Source organism: Pristiophorus japonicus, chromosome 1, assembly GCF_044704955.1.
Source record: "Pristiophorus japonicus isolate sPriJap1 chromosome 1, sPriJap1.hap1, whole genome shotgun sequence".
Lineage (NCBI taxonomy): Eukaryota > Metazoa > Chordata > Chondrichthyes > Pristiophoridae > Pristiophorus > Pristiophorus japonicus.
The window spans coordinates 531,690,701-531,711,776 of NC_091977.1; the positions used below are offsets into that span (position 1 = coordinate 531,690,701).

At 45.8% G+C, this 21,076-nt stretch overlaps 1 protein-coding gene and 1 long non-coding RNA gene across 2 annotated transcripts in view; one reads left to right on the top strand and one right to left on the bottom strand.

Moving 5' to 3' along the window:
- Positions 1 to 4,750, bottom strand: part of LOC139260653 (uncharacterized) — an 87,410-nt gene extending 82,660 nt beyond the window's left edge. Inside the window, exon 1 of the long non-coding RNA XR_011592837.1 lies at positions 4,683 to 4,750. This is a non-coding gene — a long non-coding RNA (uncharacterized lncRNA). The remainder of the gene's footprint in view (positions 1 to 4,682) is intronic.
- Positions 4,751 to 4,908: 158 nt separating this feature from the next.
- Positions 4,909 to 21,076, top strand: part of stk3 (serine/threonine kinase 3 (STE20 homolog, yeast)) — a 598,462-nt gene continuing 582,294 nt past the window's right edge. Inside the window, exon 1 of the mRNA XM_070877027.1 lies at positions 4,909 to 5,018. Within this exon, the coding sequence (XP_070733128.1) occupies positions 4,996 to 5,018 (23 nt within the window). The 5' untranslated portion in view covers positions 4,909 to 4,995. The remainder of the gene's footprint in view (positions 5,019 to 21,076) is intronic.

Genomic DNA, 21,076 nt, shown 5'->3' on the forward strand with positions numbered 1-21,076 from the left:
GGAAGTCAGGGACGCTTCCGGTGTCCCTGACGACTACGTGTGTGGGAAGTGTATCCGCCTCCAGCTCCTGATGGACCGCATTGCGGCACTGGAGCTGCGGGTGGATTCACTCTGGAGCATGCACGATGCTGAGAATGACATGAATAGCACGTTTAGCGAGTTGGTCTCAGCGCAGGTAAAGGGTACACAGCCAGATCATAAATGGGTGACCAACAGGAAGAGCAGTGCAAGGAAGGTAGTGCAGGGGTCCCCTGCGGTCATTCCCCTGCAAAACAGATACACCGTTTGGGTACTGTTGAGGGGGATGACTCGTCAGGGGAGGGCAACAGCAGCTACGTTCATGGCACCGTGGGTGGCTCTGCTGCACAGGAGGGCAGGAAAAAGAGTGGGAGAGCTATAGTGATAAGGGATTCGATTGTAAGGGGAATAGATCGGCATTTCTGCGGCCGCAACCGAGACTCCAGTATGTTATGTTGCCTCCTTGGTGCAAGGGTCAAGGGTGTCTCGGAGCGGGTGCAGGATATTCTCAAAAGGGAGGGTGAACAGCCAGTTGTCGTGGTGCACATAGGTACCAATGATATAGGTAAAGAACGGGATGAGGTCCTACGAGACGAATTTAGGGAGCTCGGAGCTAAATTAAAAAGTAGGACCTCAAAAGTAGTAATCTCAGGATTGCTACCAGTGCCATGTGCTAGTCAGAGTAGGAATCGCAGGATAGCTCAGATGAATACGTGGCTTAAGGAGTGCTGCAAAAGGGAGGGATTCAAATTCCTGGGACATTGGAACCAGTTCTGGGGGAGGTGGGACCAGTACAAACTGGACGGTCTGCACCTGGGCAGGACCGGAACTAAAGTCCTGGGGGGAGTGTTTGCGAGTGCTGTTGGGGAGGAGTTAAACTAACATGGCAGGGGAATGGGAACCTATGCAGGGAGATGGAGGGAAATAAAATGGAGGCAGAAGCAAAAGATAGAAAGGTGAACCGTAAAAGTGGAGGGCAGAGAAACCCAAGGAAGAAAACAAAAAGGGCCACATTACAGCAAAATTCTAAAGGGGCAAAGTGTGTTAAAAAGACAAGCCAGAAGGCTCTGTGCCTCAATGCAAGGAGTATTCGGAATAAGGTGGACGAATTCACTGCGCAAACAGCAGTTCACGGATATGATGTAACTGGCATCACGCAAACATGGCTCCAGGGTGACCAAGGCTGGGATCTCAACATCCAGGGGTATTCAACATTTAGGAAGGATAGGCAGAAAGGAAAAAGAGGCGGGGTGGCGTTGCTGGTTAAAGAGGAAATTAATGCAATAGTAAGGAGGGACATTAGCCTGGATGATGTGGAATCGGTATGGGTGGAGCTGCGGAATACCAAAGGGCATAAAACGCTTGTGGGAGTTGTGTACAGACCACCAAACAGTCGGAGTGAGGTTGGGGACAGCATCAAACAAGAAATAAAGGATGTGTGCAATAAAGGTACAGCAGTTATCATGGACTATATATTGATTGGGTTAACCAAACTGGTAGTAATGTGGTGGCGGAGGATTTCCTGGAGTATATTTGGGATGGTTTTCTCGACCAACATGTCGAGGAACTAACTAGAGAGCTGGCCATCCTAGACTGGGTGATGTGTAATGAGAAGGGACTAATTAGCAATCTTGTTGTGTGAGGCCCCTTGGGGAAGAGTGACCATAATATGGTAGAATTCTTTATTAAGGTGGAGAGTGACACAGTTAATTCGGAAACTCGGATCCTGAACTTAAGGAAAGGTAACTTCGACGGTATGAAGCGTGAATTGGCTAGAATAGACTGGCAAAGGATACTTAAAGGGTTGACGGTGGATAAGCAATGGCAAACATTTAAAGATCACATGGATGAACTTCAGCAAATGTACATCCCTGTCTGGAGTAAAAATAAAACGGGGAAAGTGGCTCAACTGTGGCTAACAAGGGAAATTAAGGATAGTGTTAAAGCCAAGGAAGAGGCATATAAATTGGCTAGAAAAAGTAACAAACCTGAGGACTGGGAGAAATTTAGAATTCAACAGAGGAGGACTAAGGGTTTAATTAAGAGGGGGAAAATAGAGTACGAGAGGGAGCTTGCAGGGAGCATAAAAACTGACTGCAAAAGCTTCTATAAATATGTGAAGAGAAAAAGATTAGTGATCTTTCCGGAGATGAGGGGGTTACCTTATGATGGTAGATTGAGTAGACTGGGTCTTTACTCGTTGGAGTTCAGAAGGATGAGGGATGATCTTATAGAAACATTTAAAATAATGAAAGGGATAAACAAGATAGAGGCAGAGAGGTTGTTTCCACTGGTTGGAGAGACTAGAACTAGGGGGCACAGCCTCAAAATACGGGGGAGCCAATTTAAAACCGAGCTGAGAAGGAATTTCTTCTCCCAGAGGGTTGTGAATTTGTGGAATTCTCTGCCCAAGAAAGCAGTTGAGGCTAGCTCATTGAATGTATTCAAATCACAGATAGATATATTTTTAACCAATAAAGGAATTAAGGGTTATGGGGAGCGGGCGGGTAAGTGGAGCTGAGTCCACGGCCAGATCAGCCATGATCTTTTTGAATGGCGGAGCAGGCTCGAGGGGCTAGATGGCCTACTCCTGTTCCTAATTCTTATGTTCTTATGTTCGAAGACAAATGTAGGTCCCTTGCAGTTGGATTCAGGTGAATTTATAATGGGGAACAAAGAAATGGCAGACCAATTGGACAAATACTTTGGTTCTGTCTTCACGAAGGAAGACACGAATAACTTTCCGAATGTACTCAGGGACAGTGGGTCTAGTGAGAAGGAGGAACTGAAGGATATCCTTATTAGGCGGCAAATTGTGTTTGGGAAATTGATGGGATTGAAGACTGATAAGTCCCCGGGGCCTGATAGTCTGCATCCCAGAGTACTTAAGGAAGTGGCCTTAGAAATAATGGATGCATTGGTGATCATTTTCCAACAGTCTATCAACTCTAGATCAGTTGCTATGGACTGGAGAGTAGCTAATGTAACACCACTTTTTAAAAACGGAGGGAGAGAGAACACGGGTAATTATAGACTGGTTAGCCTAACATCAGTAGTGGGGAAAATGTTGGGATCAATTATTAAGGATGCAATACCAGTGCATTTGGAAAGCAGTGACAGGACCGGTCCAAGTCAGCATGGATTTATGAAAGGGAAATCATGCTTGACGAATCTTCTGGAATTTTTTGAGGATGTAACTAACAGAGTGGACAAGGGAGAACCAGTGGATGTGGTGTATTTGGACTTTCAAAAGGCTTTTGACAAGGTCCCGCACAAGAGATTGGTGTTCAAAGTCAAAGCATATGGTATTGGGGGTAATGTACTGACGTGGATAGCGAACTGGTTGGCAGAGAGTCGGGATAAACGGGTCCTTTTCAGAATGGCAGGCAGTGACTAGTGGAGTGCCACAGGGCTCAGTGCTGGAATTCCAGCTCTTCACAATATACATTAACGATTTGGATGAAGGAAATGAGTGTAATATCTCCAAGTCTGCAGATGACACTAAACTGGGTAGCGGTGTGAGTTGTGAGGGGGACGCTAAGAGGCTGCAGGGTGACTTGGACAGGTTAGGTGAATGGGCAAATGCATGGCAGATGCAGTATAATGTGGATAAATGTGAGGTTATCCACTTTGGGGGAAAAAACACGAATGCAGAATATTATCTGAATGGCGGCAGATTAGGAAAAGGGGATGTGCAACAAGACCTGGGTGTCATGGTTCATCAGTCATTGAAGGCTGGCATGCAGGTACAACAGGCGGTGAAGAAGGCAAATGGTATGTTGGCCTTCATAGCTAGGGGATTTGAGTATAGAGGCAGGGAGGTCTTATTGCAGTTGTACAGGGCCTTAGTGAGGCCTCACTTGGAAATATTGTGTTCAGCTTTGGTCTCCTAATCTGAGGAAGGACGTTCTTGCTATTGAGGGAGTGCAGCAAAGGTTCACGAGATTAATTTCAGGGATGGCTGGACTGTCATATGAGGAGAGACTGGATCAACTGGGCCTTTATTCACTGGAATTTAGAAGGATGAAAGGGGATCTCATAGAAACGTATAAGATTCTGACGGGACTGGACAGGTTAGATGCGGGAAGAATGTTACCGATGTTGGGGAAGTCCAGAACCAGGGGACAAAGTCTTAGGATAAGGGGTAGGCCATTTAGGACTGAGATGAGGAGAAACTTCTTCACTCAGAGAGTTGTTAACCTGTGGAATTCCCTGCCGCAGAAAGTTGTTGATGCCAGTTCATTCGATATATTCAAGAGGGAGTTGGATATGGCCCTTATGGCTAAGAGGATCAAGGGGTATGGAGAGAAAGAAGGAATGGGGTACTGAAGTTGCATGATCTGCCATGATCATATTGAATGGTGGTGCAGGCTCGAAGGACCGAATGGCCTACTCCAGCACCTATTTTCTATGTTTCTATGTGTACGTAAAGGACCCCTGGGCACGATTTCGAAGAGCAGGTAAGTTCTCCCAGGTGTCCTGGCCAATATTTATCCCTGAATCAACATGACTAAAAAAAAGATTATCATGTCATTATCACATTGCTGTTTGTGGGCAAATTGGCATTGGTCGGATTACAACAGTGACTACACCTAAAAAAAAGCTCTTTATTTGTTGAAGCAGTTGGTGGTCGTGAAAGGTGCCATCTAAATGTAAAGACTTACTTTTTTCTCCCAATGGTGTTTGGTGGAAGTGTCTGGATCAATTTGCTGGCTTGAGGAATTGAATGACAGCAAGCTGGTAGCCAATCGAATGGCGCGTGGCAGTGAAGGTGGGTGGGAGGACAGTCGGAACCAATGGGATGGTCAGCAGGGGGCGGGGCAGCGGAGTGGGTGGAGCGGGAGCGGAGAGGAGCGCGAGGCCGACGTCAGGTCAGCTGACGTCAGGCGAGCCCCGGGCAGCGGCCGCGCGCGGGGGGAGTTTTTTTTTTGAAAAGCCGGGCCGTTGCAACTGCCGTTCCCAACCGTCATCACAACAATGGAGCCGCCGGCGCCAAAAAGGTAGAGTGACTGACAGACACCCGGCGTCCGAGTGGGTGGGGAAAGGAAGCGGGTGGGCAGGGGAGGGCAGCAAAACTCGTCAACTCCAGGCAATCAGAATGGGCGTTTCACAGGAAGCACGGTATATTTTGGAGATTTGCACACAACAAACAAAACACAAGTTGTCGTTTTGCTTTTTGTCACAGTTTATTTTTTTTTATCGACGGAAGGTCGCCGACCCAGAAACGTCAACTTTCTTCTCTCCACAGAGGGTTGAGGGTTTCTATTTGTGTGTGTGTGTGTTTTCTTTTTCTCTATCGGTAATTTTATCTCACGAAACCAGCCAAATGGGCAGTAAAGTTCCACTAAATAATGCTTGTTGCGGCATAAATAAAAGTGCTGATTGTTGTTATGTTCAGAATAACTCCACAAGACTGCATACTGTAAGCTCAAACTGTTGTGACCTTGGTCTCTTTCATGTAACTCCAGAGTGAGGAAGCAGCATGGTAGACTGCCTTTTATACCTGCTTGCCCAGGTGACCCCTTGGATCTCCCACAGGTGCATCCCCCTGGTGGCAAGTCTTACACATTGGTAATGTTTACATACATAACAATTGTGATCCAGGGACTTGAGTGCAAAAAATATCCAGGCTGACGATGCAGTGTTGACGGAGTGCTGTACTGTCGGAGGTGCCGTCTTTTGGATGAGACATTAAACCGTCTGCCCCCTTGGATGGACCGAAAAGATCTCGGCACGATTTCGAAGAAGAGCATGGGAGTTATCCCCCGCGTCCCGGTCGATATTTATCCCTTGATCAACTCACTAAAAAAACATATTATCTGGTCACTATCACATTGATGTTTATGTGAGCTTGCTGTGCGCAAATTGTCTGCCGTGTTTCCCACATTTTAACACTGTCTGCGTCTGCACACATACTGAGGCTGAACTCCAGGACACAGTATTTCCTAAGGCATACAAAATCATGGGCGCTTACACTATACATCAGTAAGGCAAAGGTCCTCCACCAGCCTGTCGTCGACGCACAGCACTGCCCCCCGCCCCCAGTCATCAAGATCCGCAGCACAGCCCTGGACAATGTGGGCTACTTCCCTTATCTTGGGAGCCTCCTAGCAACAAGAGCAGGCATTGACGACGAGATCCAACACTGCCTCCAGTGCAGCCTTCGGCTACCTGAGGAAAAGAATGTTTGAAGACCAGGCCCTCAAAACTGGCACCAAGCTCGTGGTCAACAGGGCTGTAGTAATACCCGCCCTCCTGTATGGCTCAGAAACATGGACCATGTACAGTAGACGCCTCAAGTCGCTGGAGAAATACCACCAACGATGTCTCCAGAAGATCCTACAAACCCCCTAGGAGGATAGACGCACCAACGTTCGTGTCCTCGTCCAGGCCAACATCCCCAGCATTGAAGCACTGACCACACTTGATCAGCACAGCTGGGCAGGCCACATAGTTCGCATGCCAGACACGAGACTCCCAAAGCAAGCGCTCTACTCGGAACTCCTTCACGGCAAACGAGCCAAAGGAGGGCAGCGGAAACGTTACAAGGACACACTCAAAGCCTTCCTGATAAAGTGCAACATTCCCACTGACACCTGGGAGTCTCTGGCCAAAGACCACCCTAAGTGAAAGAAGTGCATCCAGGAGGGCACTGAGCACCTCGAGTCTCATCACCGAGAGCATGCAGAAATCAAGCGCAGGCAGCGGAAAGAGCGTGTGGCAATCTCGTCCCACCCACCCCTTCCCTCGACGACTGTTTGTCCCACCTGTGACAGAGACTGGTTCTCGTATTGGACTGTACAGCCACCGAAGAACTCCTACTCAGAGAGGAAGCAAATCTTCCTCAATTCCGAGGGACTGCCTATGATGATGATTACAACTGTGACTACATTTCAAAGTGCTATAAAGTGCTTTGGGATGCCCTGAGATTGTGAAAGGCGCTATAGAAATGCAAGTCCTTTTTGTCTTTTTCATTGTTGGCTAGAACATCGATAGAAGTCACTGGCTCTTCGAATAGAGCTGTGGGTTCTTTTGCGTCCACCATTTCTTCTTTCGTATGGTAGTAGCAAAGTAAATCAACAATCAAGTTGGATATCACACCGGAAGTTTTGGCGGAACGGCATGGATATCTTGCAGGATGTCTGCAAAGTTCCTCTGAGGGCAGACAGAACCATCTGAAAGATGGCACTGCCAATTGCGCAGAACTCCCTCAGTACTGTAGCAGGATTTTCAGTCTAGATTTTTGTGCTCAAATTTGTGGAGTGGTACACGACCTTCTGACTCTGAGAAGAGAGTGTTACCGCCAAGTTAAGGGTAACACGAGGGATTTGCATGGGCTGCCTAAATCCCCTGTGAGAATAATGTGACTAGGAAAACTGGAAAAGTTGACTCCACGAAAGATGGACAGTTAACGACTATACCCTGAATAATCACCTCTTCTACTTAGACTAGTCCCGAACTTAATTTTGAAGGGTGGAAGATGCCTGTGCGCGAGTTCTTTTAATGTAGGGTGGCCGTTGTACACTGGCTACCCCACGGGCATTCGCTGGAGAAATACCACCAACGATATCTCCGCAAGATCCTGCAAATCCCCTGGGAGGACAGACACACCAACGTTAGTGTTCTCGATCAGGCCAACATCCTCAGCATCAAAGCACTAACCACACTGGACCAGCTCTGTTGGACTGGCCATATTGTTTGCATGCCCGACACGAGACTCCCAAAGCAAGCGCTCTGTTCGGAACTCCAACACGGCAAGCATGCCCCAGGTGGGCAGAGGAAACCTTTCGAGGACACCCTCAAAGCCTCCTTGATAAAGTGCAACATCCCCCCCGACATGTGGGAGTCCCTGGCCAAACACCGCCCTAAGTGGAGGAAGAGCACCCGGGAGGACGCTGAGCACCTTGAGTCTCGTCGCCGAGAGCATGCAGAAAACAAGCGCAGGCAGCGGAAGGAGCGTGTGGCAAACCAGACTCCCCACCCACCCTTTCCTCCAACGACTGTCCCAGCTGCGACAGAGACTGTAATTCCCGTATTGGACTGTTCAGTCACCTGAGAACTCACTTTTAGTGTGGAAGCAAATCCTCCTCGATTTCGAGGGACTGCCTATGGTGATGATTACATTAGTAGCCCTTAAAAGCCACTTTGCTACTGAAGAGGGGACAAAGGGGTGAGAATCAGTTGTGCTTCACTCCACGAAGCAGCTTTGGTGCAGGAGGTTCTGAAAAGAATGATTGTCCTTTTTAAATCGCTGAGTACTCCTCCAGTTAAGAGAAGCTTGGGCAGAGTTGGCAGTAGGAAGGAATGCTCTCTTTGTGCTCCATTGGTGGTGGGTGAAATTTTATCATCTGCGGAAGGGGAGAGTGCAATATGGAGATGGTGTGTGCTTGAAGAATGGCCTTTTTTGTTCCATGTTTTCTTAAAAGGCAGGTAAAATCTAGTGGGAGATGTTTTAAAAAAAATTCAAGGTAGCACTTTTATAGAAGAAAATGATAAACCTGTCAACTTAATTTTTTTAAATGTAAACCATTTCTTCCAGCAAGAGAGTAGCCTCTCTATCCAGTTATTCAAATTAGGTGAGTTCTAGATATCATCCCAGAGCAGTTCCATTTGTGAGGGTCAATTGGACTTCAAACAGTTTAAGGACTACTCCAAAGACGATGGGCTAGATTTCGGTTTTCAGTGAAAACTGTAGTTTTACGCCAAAATTACCGTTTTCGCTGTGCTACCATTTTTAGACCTAACTTTCGGCCTTTACTCATCGGTAAAGTCGGCGTTGCACAAGGATTCGTGGTGCAAACCGTGAGTTTCGGTAACTTTAGTCCGGCGCTGGCAGCGCTGCGAGAGAGGCCTTGGGAGGGGGAGAGAAACAAACAAAAGAAAATTGCAAAAAACATTCAAGAAACCCTTGTCTACTAAATCGCTGAGAAATAATGATAAAATAAAAACTTTCAACTTAACTTTTTGCAGGTCTTCATACAGCAGGCTCGAGGGGCTAGATGGCCTACTCCTGTTCCTAATTCTTATGTACTGCTGCTGGCAGGGACCCTGTCGGTATTCTGGGCGTGGCGTATGGGTCCCGAGAGAGCCGAAAGTGTGATGCAAATGCAAGCTGCAGCATTGCATGTCATTTTGCGTCACGCTCCTCTCCCCGGCGGTACGTGAAAGCGCTGAGGATCCCACCGACTGGGTTTTCGCCGTGGAAGCTCAAATCGCGGCGAAAACCTGCTTACAAAGTTAGCGTAAATCTAGGCCAACAAATCCCTGGAAACCAGGCAATAGATTGTGAAATTCTCCGTATGGTTTCCCAGGGTTGGATGTCTCTGGCTTTCCCTAGCCTCTGTTTGTAAGAGGGGTTCCCCATAATAGATTTCACGAAAGCAGCCAAACCGGGAACGAGACCTTATTTTAGGTTTTCCATATTGGCTTAAAAATTGACTTTCTCAAAAAATGTTAAACTTAAATAAGTTTTCTATTTTTATTCGATTAAAATGGAGGATACTTTGAATACAAAATTACCTCCTGGACTTTACTTTTTGGATGTCATAATATGATGGGGTGCCTCTAATAATTGGCCACCCCCTTGACCTTGCATCTCTAGTGGCCTCACTATTCCTACCGTGTCACTATCAGATAAGGCCATCTCTGACCATGTCCTTATATCACTCTCCACCCAAATCCCGCTTCCCCTACCCAACCATACTTCATTCTACGTCTGCCCCTGAAAAAAGCTCTCTCCAAACTCTCTTACAACTGCACTTATTAACTCCAAACTGTCCAACCTTTGGCCCTTTATTCACCATGACACTTCTGCAACCACCGACCTGCTCAACCACACCCTCACCACCACCTTTGATGCCCTAGTCCCTATTAAAGCCATTACTCTCTCTCACCCTGGATGTTTCCTCGGTACGGCTCTCATCTTCACTCCCTCAAGACCAAGGGGTGCAGACTTGAATGGATCTGGCAGACAACTGGTTTTGCCATTCAACGCCAGATCTGGCTGGACCACATAAAGCATTATCCGGTCCTACTCTTATCATGCCAAAACTGCTCACTTCCAGGATCATTCTGGAATGCAAAGATAACCCCCAACTACTATTCTGTACTGCTGACTGTCTTCTTCAACCCTTCTCCCCTGTCTCCACCATTTTCGCTTCCAACAACAAGTGTGAGGAGCTCATGGACTTCTCTGTCTCAAAGATTGAGACCATCCGATCAGCTTCCTCTGCCAGTTCCCTTCCTTCCCCTAGCCCATCAGGCCAAACATCCTCTGAAGCTCCCCCTGCCCTAGCCCTGAGCTTGTATCTTTCTCCAGCTTCTCTTTGATCTCCCCTCTTGACCTCGTCATGCTCATCTTGTCCATGAGACCCACTTCCTGATCCCTTGACCCTATTTCCACTAAGTTACTGACTACCCAACTTCCTTTTCTGGCTCCCATGTTAGCTGACATTGTCAACGGTCCTCTCTCGGGCACTGTCCCCCTCCTTCAAATCTGCCGTCATCACCCCTTTCAAAAAAAAATCAACCCTTGACCCCACTGTGCTTGCGAGCTACCACCCCATCTCCAAACTCTCAAATCCTTGAACGTATTGTCGCCTCCCAAATCCGTGCCTGTCTTTCCCAGAACTCCATATTTGAATTCCTCAATCTAGTTTCTGCCCCTGACACAGTATGAAACGGCTCTCATCAAAGTCACAAATGACATCCTTTGTGACTGTGACAAAGATAAACTATCCCTCCTCGTCCTTCTCGATCTGTCTGCAGCATTTGACACTGTTGACTACTCCATCCTCCTTCAACTCCTCCACCATCGTTCAGCTGGGTGGGACTGCACTCGCCTAGTTCCATTCTTATCTATTTAATCGTCGCCAGAAAATCACCTGTAATGGCATCTCTTCCCACTCCCACATCGTTACCTCTGGTGTCTCCCAAGGATCTGACCTTGACCCCTTCCTATTTCTCATCTATATGCTGCCCTTTGGCGATATCATCTGAAAACATGGCGTCACTGTCCACATGTATGCTGACGACATCCAGCTCTACCTCAGCACCACTTCTCTCAACCCATCCGTTGTATCTAACTTGTCAGACTGCTTGTCCGACATCCAGTACTGGATAAGCAGAAATTTTCTCCAATTGAATATTGGGAAGACCGAAGCCATTGGTCCCCGCCAAAACTGCATTCCCTAGCCACCGACTCCATCCCGCTCCCGAGCATCTATCTGAGGCTGAACCAGCATTTTCGCAACCTAGGTGTCATATTTGACCCTGAAATGAGCTTCCAGCCACATATCCGCAGCATAACTAAAACTGCCTATTTCCACCTCCGTAACAATGCCCATCTCCGCCCCGCCTCAGCTCATCTGTTGCTGAAACCCTCATCCATTATTTTGTTACCTCTAGACTTCAGTGCACTCCTGGCACTCTTCCCACCTTCTATTCTATGTAAACTTGATGTCATCTGAAACTCGCGTGTCCTAACTCGCACCAAATCCCGATCACCCATCACCCCTGTGCTCCCTGACCTACATTATCTCCCGGTTAAGTAACGCCTCAATTTTCAAAATTCTCATCCTTGTTTATAAATCCCTCTATGACCTTGCCCCTCCTTATCTCTGTTATCTCTTTCAGCCTCACAATCCCCTGAGAAGCCTGTGCTCCTCAAATTCTACCCTCTTGAGCATCCCTGACTATAACTGCTCAACTATTGCTGGACGTGCCTTCAGCTGCCTGGGGCCTAAGCTCTGGAATTCCCTGCCTAAACCTGCCACCTTTCTACCTCGCTTTCCTCATTTAAGATGCTCCTTAAATCCTACCACGTTGACCCTCATCTGCCATAATTTCTTCTTCTGTGACTCGGTGTCAAATTTACTTGTTTTGTCTTTTTACACTCATGTGAAGCGCCTTGGGACATTTTGCTATGTTCAAGGCGCTATATAAATACAAGTTGTTGCTGGCATGAATTGCCTCCCGTAGGGAAAAGAAACACTCATTGATTTCAGGATGGTAACTTGATCAAATGCTTCAGAGGGCATCTTAAACCATGAGAACGAAGTGTGAACAGTTTATAATTAACATATGAACCATGAGATCACTTTTAAATTCCCTACAATTCAATATGAATGGCATTAGGAGAAACCCTTGAGAATCTCGCTCCACAGAGCGAGCTAAGAGGCAGAGGTTCGAGCTACATTAGAACAGTTGACATAGCAGATTGAATAGGAAATCCTGTCCTGGCAATTTACACAGATAAATGTTGACAGAGGCACGACCAAAATCGGAACAAGTGAAACTGAGGTATGTGGACAGAGAATATATGCCCTACACCAGATTAATAGCAGGAGTAGGCTCCTTGAGTCTGCTCTGCCATTTAATAAGATTATGGCTGATGTGCATCAACTTCACTTTCTTGCCCAATCCCAAAAATCCCTTGATTCCCTTAATGCCCAAAAAATAATCAATCACAGTCTTGAATACACTCAACTCTCACCATTCAAAGTCCCTTGGTTAGAAAATTCCAAAGATTCACAAACTTCTGAGTGGAGAAATTTCTCCTCATCTCAGTCCTGGTTTTTGCCTCTCCCAGGAGGTCAAGTGGCTCCGGTTGGGGTGAAGTGTAGATGTTTTTAGTGTAAGGGGTGTTGCAGTGCTGTGGGACGGACTGGTTGGGCTGGGTGCTCTTTGCCTTTCCGTCATTGTTCATGGGTTTGTATGTAACCTTTAAGGCTGCTGATGAAGGGCCGTGTGGTTCTTTGTCGGCTGGCGCAGACACGACGGGCCGAAATGGCCTCCTTCTGCGCTGTAAATTTCTATGTTTCTAAATGGCCAACACCTTACCTGAGACTATGACCCCTAGTTCTAGGGTCTCCAGCTAGGCGAAACAGCCTCTCGGCATCTTAAGAATTTTATACATTTCATGAGATCGCCTCTCGGTTCATCTAAACTCCAGTGAATATAGGCTCATTCTACTTAATCTCTTCACAGGACAACTCTCGTATCCTAGGAATCAATCTAGTGAACTTTCGTTGCAACCCCTCTAAGGCAAGAATCGCCTCCCTTGGGTTAAGAGACAAAAACTGTACAGTATTTAGATGTACTGTTGTGTTTTATCAGAGAATTCTGTTTCATTTTAGGTCCCTTATTTTCCATGTTACTGACAGTGGTTATCATAGAGGCTTAGGTAGTTGATGTGTGGTGACATCCACAATGAAGGTATAATGTCTATAATTTTACCATGTAACTATATCAAATGAGATTCGATAGCTGATAATGTACACGTTCCTGGGAAAGAACAGTTTTTGTGCGTGTATATATAGGGGTTGAAATTCTGTTTCTAACGCCACCCGTTAATGCCGGAGAGGGGTGGCTAAATGCTTACTGTTGGCGGGGAACGGGTCCCTCAGCTCAAAGGGAAATTTAATTGGGCGGTGGGGGCAGCACCAAGAGGTACCGCTGCGCGCTTTGCCGCCACCCACGTAGTGAGGATATCGATTGTGCAACGCCCCGTTGGCGCCGCGGCTGAGAAATTAGGTTGGTATGGTGGCCTTACCGGCAGGCGTTTGTACAGCCTGGAAAAGCTGTTGGGACATTGGGGATCCCAGGGCGGTAGCGTCCAGTGATCAAGGTAAGTTGTTATCTTTAATAATTTCAGCATTTATGCATTAATGGCGCCTGTGGGAAAGTGTGGGTGTGGTTCAGATAAATTTCTGAAACTACTTTTTTCTCTTTTTCCAACTCTCATCCCGGCAGCCTACCGTCGGGAAATTCAGTAGGCCTCCTGAGTTACCACTCTGTTCGTGCCCGAGGATGAGTGTGTAACGCCACTTTTAGCGCTGCGCTCTCATCCTTGTGTGGCAAAACTGAATTTGGCAATTTGAGGCGGTGATTTCAGGCTGGCATTAAAATCTCCACTCTGCCTGTGTTACTGCCTCAAAAATAGCGGTACCAAATTTTGATCCTACAATATTTAAGCCATTGTAGATTATCACTTGATAAACTACATAATACTGATTACAGACCTTAATTTTGATAGATTTGCGACTGCTTTTTGCCTGGGCGAAGTGTGATTTTTTTTTTTTTGGGCGCTAAACGAGTCGCACAACATTTTGCGCCTGGGCGGAAATTTCGGCAGTGGCATTGTGGCGGCGCTAAAACTTGTCGCTACCCGATGTTTTAAGCGTTTTGATGACGTCAATTGGCGTGCAATGCTGCGCTATTGTCCCGGGCGGAAAATTCGGCTATCCCCCGTTTTAACATCCGCCGGGAAACCCGCTAGGAAAAAACATTCGGACCCAGGGCTAACGGTGCCATCTTGAAAACTGAGCAGAAGATCAGTGCATAAAAGGGTCTGGCTGCGTTTTACACAGTGAAGTTTTATGTGAGTTTATAGTTTTGTTTTAAAGGATATTTAAGGACATTTGTTTTTAAAATGGGGGCTATACAATGTCAGCCAGTATTCCTGGCTGCTTTTTCTATGCAGCGTCGAGCTGGAAGAAAGCTTATTGATTATTTTGAGTGTAATCGAAGAGGGGTTGCAAGAGGGATAGAGTATAAAAGCAAAGAAGTCCTACAACTGTACAGGGTATTGGTGAGGCCACACCTGGAGTACATCATACAGTTTAGGCCTCCGTATTTAAGGAAAGATATACTTGCATTGGAGGCTGCTCAGAGAAGGTTCACTAGGTTGATTCTGGAGATGAAGTGGTTGACTTATGAAGATATGTTGAGTAGGTTGGGCCTATACACATTGGAGTTCAGAAGAATGAGAGGTGATCTTATTGAAACATATAAGATAATGAGGAGTCTCGCATTGCCCCAATCTTAGTGCACAGACACTACATCGCATTGCCCCAAACCTAGTCCACAGACACTACATTGCATTGCCCCAACCCTATTCCACAGACACTACATCACATTGCTCGAATCCTAGTCCTAGCACATTGCCCCAACCCAGCCTGGGGATTTTGCAGGACTTACCCTCACTTTTGAACAGGGGTTCAGCACCTCCACGGGCAGTTGCCCACCCTGAGGCACCGATCAGACCGGCCACTTGCTCCTCCAGGTCTATCAGAGGCATGGTTCTCGGTGGACCGCTGCGTGTCCGTTGCTGCTCCCGGCGGTTGTGGGACATCTTTCCCTGCAAAGATGACAATGGGAATGATTAGCATATGGCCCATCTGCTCTTGTGGTGCACACTGATAAAAGCACTTATACCATACTGTGTGGATTTAATGGCCCTGGAAGTTGCATGTGGTTCATGAGGAAGACATTGAAGCGCAGAAACATCTTTTAAGATCTCAGAAAGCAATCTTAATAATGTGTAAAGAACTTTCATGGCAAATAAGGGTGCAGCACTTGTCGAAATCTCGATCTCCGAAAAAAATTACTCCGACACTTTCAGCTCCGGCAGAAGTTTCTTTAATTTACTTGCTAGCAAGGGAAAGGTCACACTCAGTCAATGGCTAAGTGAACACCTCCGAAATGGTACAGTTTCACGAGATATTTATACAATAAAACCCAAGTTATGGCCTCTCCCTGTGTATTGGCTCTGTCTCGCAGTCAGTGAATACAGATAGAGAGTTAATTACTACATCCTTGTCTTGACATGGTTTCCAGATATTTCCTTTTGTCAGGGTTATTAGTTGGCCAGCCGGCCATTACTCCATAAGAGTGTGGTAATGAGCTATTACCTGTCTTGCATTGTGTCAGGATTGTCCAGTTTCCTAGTCAGTTATCTTTTTGCATCAAATGGATGAGGTCTCTACAAGAGATAATGGCTGGTGGTTTGAGTACTTCGAAAAGGGTGGGGTGGCATGGAACTGGTGTCGTATAGACAATAGGAGAGCACCATGGGGGGGTACTTGTCTCAGCAGGACTTGCCTCCTAGCTGTCTGGTGGCTATCAGCCCTTTCAAGCCAGGTTTAGCTGTTTATGCAAGCCGACTGCTTTATGCAGAAATTTCTGGAAGGACCAGGACTCCATTTTGTTATATATTAAAAAGGGCACAAAAATACCGTGTGGTATCAGCTTAGATAAAAATACATTTCCACACACTATGCCTATCTATATTAATATATCATATTTTTAATTTAAGTAATGGAGTTCATCAATAAAAATATTACTTTAACGACCCTGCAACGGTCATTGAACCTCTTGCGGCACTGGGTGTGGATCCTTTCGATGTTGTCGATATAAGAAACCTCCTCAGCGATGCTGGTCCAAATGCGACGAAAAACCGCTGGGTGGGGTTTACTTGCGTCCCTCCTGTTTAAATCTGCCCATCTCCTCTCCACAGCAGTGATAAGGGCCTCGTTGGCCTCAGTACTAAACTTCCTTGCTCGCAGCCTGCTCCCATCTCCTTCCATCGTGACTGCAATCTAAAAATGGCTGATTGAGTCCTTGGTGTACTGGGCATGCGCGGGTGCTCCCTAACAGCTGACCAGAAGCGTGGGAAGAAGAAAAAAAAGGCAAAAAAAATTAGCACCGCGCAGAAGGTACGATTTTTTTTTCGATTGCAAATTTCGACTCCGGCGCACAAAATCTGTGTGCAACGGCGGATTTATTACTGTCAATATCGCTCTTCACCGTTTGGCGAATTTTGCGAGGTCTGGCGATAACGGTACCTCAGCGGCTTAAAAAAAAATTGCCGCCGCGATTATCACCCAAAAAGGGGCGAAATTGCTAATACCCAAAATTCTAGCCCCTTAAATCTTCCCTTTTCTGTTGAGTTTTTCCTTTTATAGTTATAACCTCTCAGTTCTGGTATTATCCTCGTAAATCTTTTTTTGCACCTTCTCCACTGTTATTTTTTTGTAATATGGAGACCAGAACATTAAACCAGGTGCTGCAGTAAACGAATGTGGGTGCAAGAGCTGCTCAAATCTTAAATATGGAGTCAAGTGGCATTGCAAAGATGGTCAAGACAAATCGAATGTTACGGTGTTTATGTATAGCAATAGTGTGAAACCAAATTTCATCGTGCAACTTGTACAGTTGAAAATGACTCCTGTGAAGCTGGTGTTACGAGAGTATTTTAAAGTGCTATTACATTGTGGCTTGATGTTTGCATTTTTATAATTCCAGTCTCCTGGGGTCTGATTGGACATATAGGGTACATACAGACATACAGGTTCCAACAGGGGGTCCATAGATCAATGCTGGACCAAAATAGCTTGGATGATTTATACTGGGAACTGCCATTGGCTGTGTGAACTATACGTCGAGTGTCAATGGTATCGCTATGTAAAATCATATTTGGAGATCATAGCTATTTTGTATATATAAAAAAAAATTAAATCACTCTTGTCTTTATTGTACAGTTTTAAAAAAAATCCACTCGTGGATCAGTGTATAAAAAACCAACCAATAGTATTTTCTGCTTTTTCTTACGTGCCCAGAGGCAACCCATTTCCTCCACTTTTTACTTTCAGCAGATTATGCTGTTTCCAGAATAAAGACACCTTTTTATGTGGCTAGGTCATTGGCCTGATGGTATAAATCATGGTAATTAGCTATTGTACAAATCGTTGCAATCCATTGTTGATTACTTCTTGATTTTAAACTTGTAGGGAACTGCTTTCACCAAGAAATGATGTGATTGAGTTGTGAATTTGTCTTATCTCAGCATATTTGCCTCTGAAACCCTCATCCATCCCTTAGTTATCTCCATAATTCACTATTCTAATGCTTTCTTGGCTGGTCTCTCATCCACCCAGCTCATCAAAAACTTTGCTGCCAGTATTCTATGCTGATTGCCCATCTCCCCTGTCCTCGCTATTGGGAAATTGTAGTCTTGTGTTTTATAACCTTCAAGGTCTGAGTTCCTCGATGAGATAATTACCCTATGATTGCTTGTGAGTGTCTGATTTGACTCTATATGGTGTAGCTTATATACCTTATTACTTTTCCTCAAGATGACTAACCTTATTGTCATCTGACTTTCATCTCAGCTGGTCTGTTATAGTAAACAGTAGTCAGTGGCTTCACAGTCATGTCATCACTTCTGTCCAAAATAACTGCTATATGTTATTAGTTGAGTTATGAAGTTGAAAAGGAATCTTGAGTTCTTATGACCTTTACAGACTGCTGAAGCTTTGTGGTTATACGTTTATATTATCCAAACTCCTTGATTATGTTACAGCCTCATACTGCAGACCAACCAAATTATTATTGTGTTAAACTGAAAGCACTAAGAAAAGGAAAAAAATGCATAATTTCTAGTGAATTTGGAAATTCTAGAAAAAATTATGAAAATGAATGTTAACATAAACATTTCCTTGCTACAATGCTCCATTTCGCCCTCAGCAAGCTTCCCGCTGGAGTGGAGCTAAATTACAAGGCAAACTGGAATCTGTTCAACCTCTGCAGTCTCCAGGCCAGATCCAAGGTCGTCCCATCCTCCATCATCGAATTACAGTATGCAAACGACGCTTGCGTCTGAGCACACTCGAAGGCCGAACTCCAAGCCATCGTCAACACCTTCACTGAGCCATACGAGAGCATGGGCCTTACACTAAACATCCGTAAGACAAAGGTCCTCTACTAACCTGTCCCCGCCACACAGCACTGCCCCCGGTTATCAAAATCCACGACGAGGCCTTGGACAATGTGGACCATTTTCCATACCTCGGGAGCCTACTGTCAACAAGGGCAGACATCGACGACGTCCCAACACCGCCTTCAGTGTGCCAGTGCAGCCTTCGGTCGCCTGAGGGTTTGAAGACCAGGACCTCAAACCTGGCACCAAGCTCATGGTCGACAGAGTAGTGGTGATACCCGCCCTCCTATATGGCTCAGAGACATGGATTAGGTACAGCAGGCACCTCAAAACATTGGAGAAGTAACACCAGTGTTGCCTCTGCAAGATCCTGCAAATCCATTGGCAGGATCGGCGCACCAACGTCTGTGTTCTAGCTAAGGCCAACATCCCCAGCATTGACCATGCTCGATCAGCTCCATTGGGTGGGCCACATCATCATCCGCATGCCTGACACAAGACTCCCAAAACAAGCGCTCTACTCGGAGCTCCAACTCGGTAAGTGAGCCCCAGGTGGGCAGAAGAAACGCTTCAAGGATACCCTTAAAGCCTCCTTGGAAAAAATGCAACATCCCCATCGACACGTGGGAATCCCTGGTCCAACACCGCCCAAAAGTGGAGGAAAATCATCTGGGAAGGCGCTGAACACCTAGGGTCTCTTCATCGATAACAAGCTGAAGCCAAGCGTCGACAGCTGAAGGAGCGCGTGGTAACCCAGGCACCCCACCCACCTGTTCCTCCAACCACCGTCTGCCCCACTTGTGACAGAGTCTGTAGGTCCCGCATCGGACTCTTCAGTCACCTGAGAACTCATTAGTGTGGAAGCAAGTCATCCTCGACTCCGAGGGACTGCCTGTGATGATGATTACAAAATATTCTGGCCACAGGACAACTCGATAATTTTTCAATAGTTGCAAATTCTCTAAAGTGAATTTCATGTGCATTGAAGGTCCAGTATGTTTTTTAAAAAAAGGACCTCAACCTGAATAAAACCCCAATTTAAAATGAAAAGCATGCATGTTGTAAATAACCAATACTAGGGAATGACCTTAAAGTCTGTAACCCATGACTTTGCTGAGCTGAACCTCACTTGAAGCCAAAATTCCTCTGCTCCATTTGTTTATTTCTGGATTTATACTCCCCAAGGTTGCCCTGCATTCTCAATGTTAGAACTATTTAATCTATTGTGCAAGTTTTTATTATTTTGTATGTGTGTATTTCATGGAAATTACATTGCATTTTAATAAGCACTTTTCCTTTCGAAATTTAGCAACTCACTGCATCCGCAAGTAGGTCCAGTGAGTATTTGAGACCCGAGTTCAATTCCCAATACTGTGTTCGCTGATAGCTGGCAGTAGAGGGCTACAATTTGGCCTGTAGATGAGTGAGAGAATGGTTTGGGACCACAGATGAGGACAGAATTGGCTTTGAATGTGATCCTGCTGACAATGGAATAAATACTGCCAAGACTCACTGATGCTGTAAAATTTTGCCCGAGCAAGGAATAAATGCCTTCAGCAGTGGAGGGAAGGATATTGGGGGGGAAAAAGATGTGTTCAGAACATTCTGAACCCACTATTTGATAACCTCACATTTGCAGACAACAGTTTTTTCTTGAACTGCATTTGGAGTAGCTGGTTTTAGGCCCCTTTGGTTCAGTGTGGTTGGGAACTCGCTGTACAATACACAACTTCAGTACATAAGGAAACATTTCAACTGAAGAAAGACTGTTGAACAAATGTATGCAGTGATTTCCAGCCTAATGTGAAAGCATCTTGTTTTATAGAAACTGATCAGCTTAAATCTTTAACCGGCACTCTGCTTGAAGCTCATATCAGGATCTTTGTGCTCAAAAGGTTAAGATGAGTTAATGGAAGTGGGGGAGGGGCGGGGAAGAGTAGTGAAGACCTGTGCATCCAACGACAGCAACACTCCCACTGATTACCCTCAAAAGAGTTCTACAGTCGTCCAAGAACTGAAAGAGTAAATGGTTGTTTTAAACCTAGGGAGCACTTTAAAGTAGACTTTACGATGCTATACTATGTACATCTTGTCACGTCAGTAAGTGTTGGTAATGCATTTTGGTTTATTTTTAAAAAATAGCTATAATTATACTTTGAATGGAACATAGAAACTAGGTGCAGGACTAGGCCATTCGGCCCTTCGAGCCTGCACCACCATTCAATAAGATCATGGCTGATCATTCACCTCAGTACCCCTTTCCTGCTTTCTCTCCGTGCCCCTTGATCCCTTTAGCCGTAAGGGCCATATCCAACTCCCTCTTGAATATATCCAATGAACTGTCATCAACAGCTCTCTGCGGTAGGGAATTCCACAGGTTCACAACTCTGAGTGAAGAAGTTTCTCCTCATCTCAGTCCGAAATGACTTGCCCCTTAGACTGTGTCCCCTGGTTCTGGACTTCCCCAACATCGGGAATATTCTTCCTGCATCTAACCTGTCCAGTCCCGTCAAAATTTTATATGTTTCTATGAGATCTCCTCTCATCCTTCTAAACTCC